At 46.4% G+C, this 2,500-nt stretch overlaps 1 protein-coding gene across 3 annotated transcripts in view; it reads left to right on the top strand.

Annotated features, from left to right (window-relative positions):
- The window catches only part of srebf1 (sterol regulatory element binding transcription factor 1), a 56,816-nt gene that overhangs the window by 46,910 nt on the left and 7,406 nt on the right, over positions 1–2,500 (top strand). For all 3 annotated transcript variants that reach the window (XR_013961905.1, XM_080723575.1, XM_080723576.1), the window contains exon 16: positions 949–1,114. Coding sequence is in view for 2 of the 3 variants with exons in the window: in XM_080723575.1 (XP_080579701.1) it covers positions 949–1,114 (166 nt within the window). In the remaining variant the exon portion in view is untranslated. The remainder of the gene's footprint in view (positions 1–948; positions 1,115–2,500) is intronic.

Here is a 2,500-nt window from a genome sequence, read left to right on the forward strand (position 1 = left end):
ATATATATATATATACATACTGATCACCTGCCACGATCTCTGCAGAACACTGAGTGAGACATCCATACATGCATACATAATACAGGCTAAAATCAGGTTATTACTGGACTAAAATAAGTTTTCTTTTTACAGCAAGTTCTGATGTAGTCATAAGCCCTGCCATTTTCACTAGTTTTTGTGCGACACTCTTGTGTGGTGGAAGCAGGGCTTTACTTTACGGAATAAAAAGTTCAAATTTGAAACCTAGAGATTCAAAGGGTGCGTTCGGAACTGCGCACCGGATGTGTGCTCAGTGTAGTGAGTGCAGTGGACGGTGGCGTTGAAGAGCGCATTCAGTGTGGCTTACAATATTTACGAACGACCAGTTAAGAGGCAGCTGTGCGCTTTTTCAGTCGGAAAACGTTCTTAAAAGCAGCAGTTGCTAACGTAACATTGCTATTGATAGGTAGCCTAATTTAATTCATAACATTGGCCTACCTGCTGTTAGTTTACACGTTGATGCGTGTGTAACAATAAAGCCCAAAGGACCAATAAAGCAGCAAATGCTGCATTTTGCGGTCATTTCCTCCATTGTTCACAGCTGAGAAGCGCACGAGACACGGCTGTGAAAACCAACCAATCAAAACACCGCACTGACGCACCACACTGTCAAACCCCATCTTCTGAGGATAGTTCAGTGGGTGCACTCAGCACACCGGTGCGCAGCACACTGGATTTCCGAACGACACCGCACCAAGTGCACCGAATAAACGAACGACAACATGGCACACCAGTGCGTTGAGTGCGCATTTCCGAACGCACCCTACGTTTCTGCCTGACAGTGACGATAATGAACCTCTCTCTCCATCCCTCTATGTCTCTCTCTCTCTCTCTCTCTCTCTCTCTCTATATATATATCTCTATGTCTCTCTTTCTCTCTCTATGTCTCTCTATGTTTCTCTCTCTCAGGAGTCCCCTGCCCAAGGCCAGTCTGAACACCTTCAGGGCGGTGCGAGCCCTGCTGTCCAAACCAGAGAACTGGCAGCTCAGTCTGAGTCACAGCGACAAGGCCTCCGCTCTGCTGAGAGACAGCCTGAACCTGGCAACCAACACTCACTGCACCGGCATAGACAAGGTATACACACACTACACACTACTACACACACACACACACACACACACACACACACACACACACACACACACACACACACACACACACACACACATACACACACACACACACACACACACACACACACACACACACACACAGAGAGAGAGAGAGAGCGCATGTGAGAATTTCCTCAGTTTTCCCTGTCTGCTGCTGCTGCATGCTGTGGTGTGGTACCCTTCGGCGGCCAGCAGAGGGGGGTGTCGTGCGGTGTGTGTGTGTGTGGTGATAATGGGCAGGGCTGTGGTGCATTGTAGTTGCATTGCATGTGTGTCTCTGAAGAGTGCAATGTACCTGCACTGCAACACAGAGCTGCTCCACTGACGGCTGCACGTGCACGCACACGCACACACACACACACACACACACACACACACACACACACACACACACACACACACACACACACACACACAGAAGGCTGCTCATACCTAGGCTTGTCACAATTATTATGCAACGGTTGTGAGCTTGTAGAACGGCTATTTCCACTAGCAATGATTTAAAGTATAAAGTTGTCAATATGTCAGTCATTTGTATATTTAGGTTATGTGTCATATCTGCCATGTGCAACTTCAAAGCCTAAAAGCCAAACAAATGTAATTGTCAACGACACAATTAAATCGAGTGACAATTAATAGTCATGTAAAATGTCATAACGGTGACAGCCCTACTCATGTCTACACCAACACTACCACTTACCTTCATGTTCGCTTCACCTGAAGTAACCTCGTGTCACCAGGCTCTCCACGCGTTTGGAACATAGACTGTAAAAAAATGTGACGGTGCGAAGCCATTGGTTTCTATGTGGCGAAAATGACGCTTTTTTGTCCCTTGTATGGGTGTCGCCATCATTGTTTGAATGGTACCCAAGGAATCATAAGGAATGCTATTGGCTGCCAACGGTCACGTGCAACCGCAGGGATACATGGGAGAATGTGGTCGGAACCTCCCGAAATACAGCACACGAAGAAGAACACAGCCGGCTGGTATCAGTTTAGTTGGCCACGCTGTCACTTTGTCATCAATTTGAACATAAATGGGACCATATTTGCACAAAACACATATCATGGTAATTGAAAGGCAGTTTTTCACTAGCGACAGCCGACAGGAACTTGAAAGGCAGTTTTTCACTAGCGACAGCCGACAGGAACCATAAAGTATTTATGACAATGTTTATTAAGGTTAAGGTTAGAAGTGGAGAAAAACATCTTTTTGGTACCTCCCGGGGGGAAAACAGCACAACTAGCGGCCAATCATGGGATCTTTCTCTTCCGGGAAAGCTTCATGAATAATCCAGACAACAACACGCCTGGTTTGGAAGCCTGGTTTTCATTCCATTTTCAAACT

This window comes from Nannobrachium achirus, assembly GCF_963921795.1.
Source record: "Nannobrachium achirus genome assembly, chromosome: 4".
NCBI classification, from domain to species: Eukaryota; Metazoa; Chordata; class Actinopteri; order Myctophiformes; family Myctophidae; genus Nannobrachium; species Nannobrachium achirus.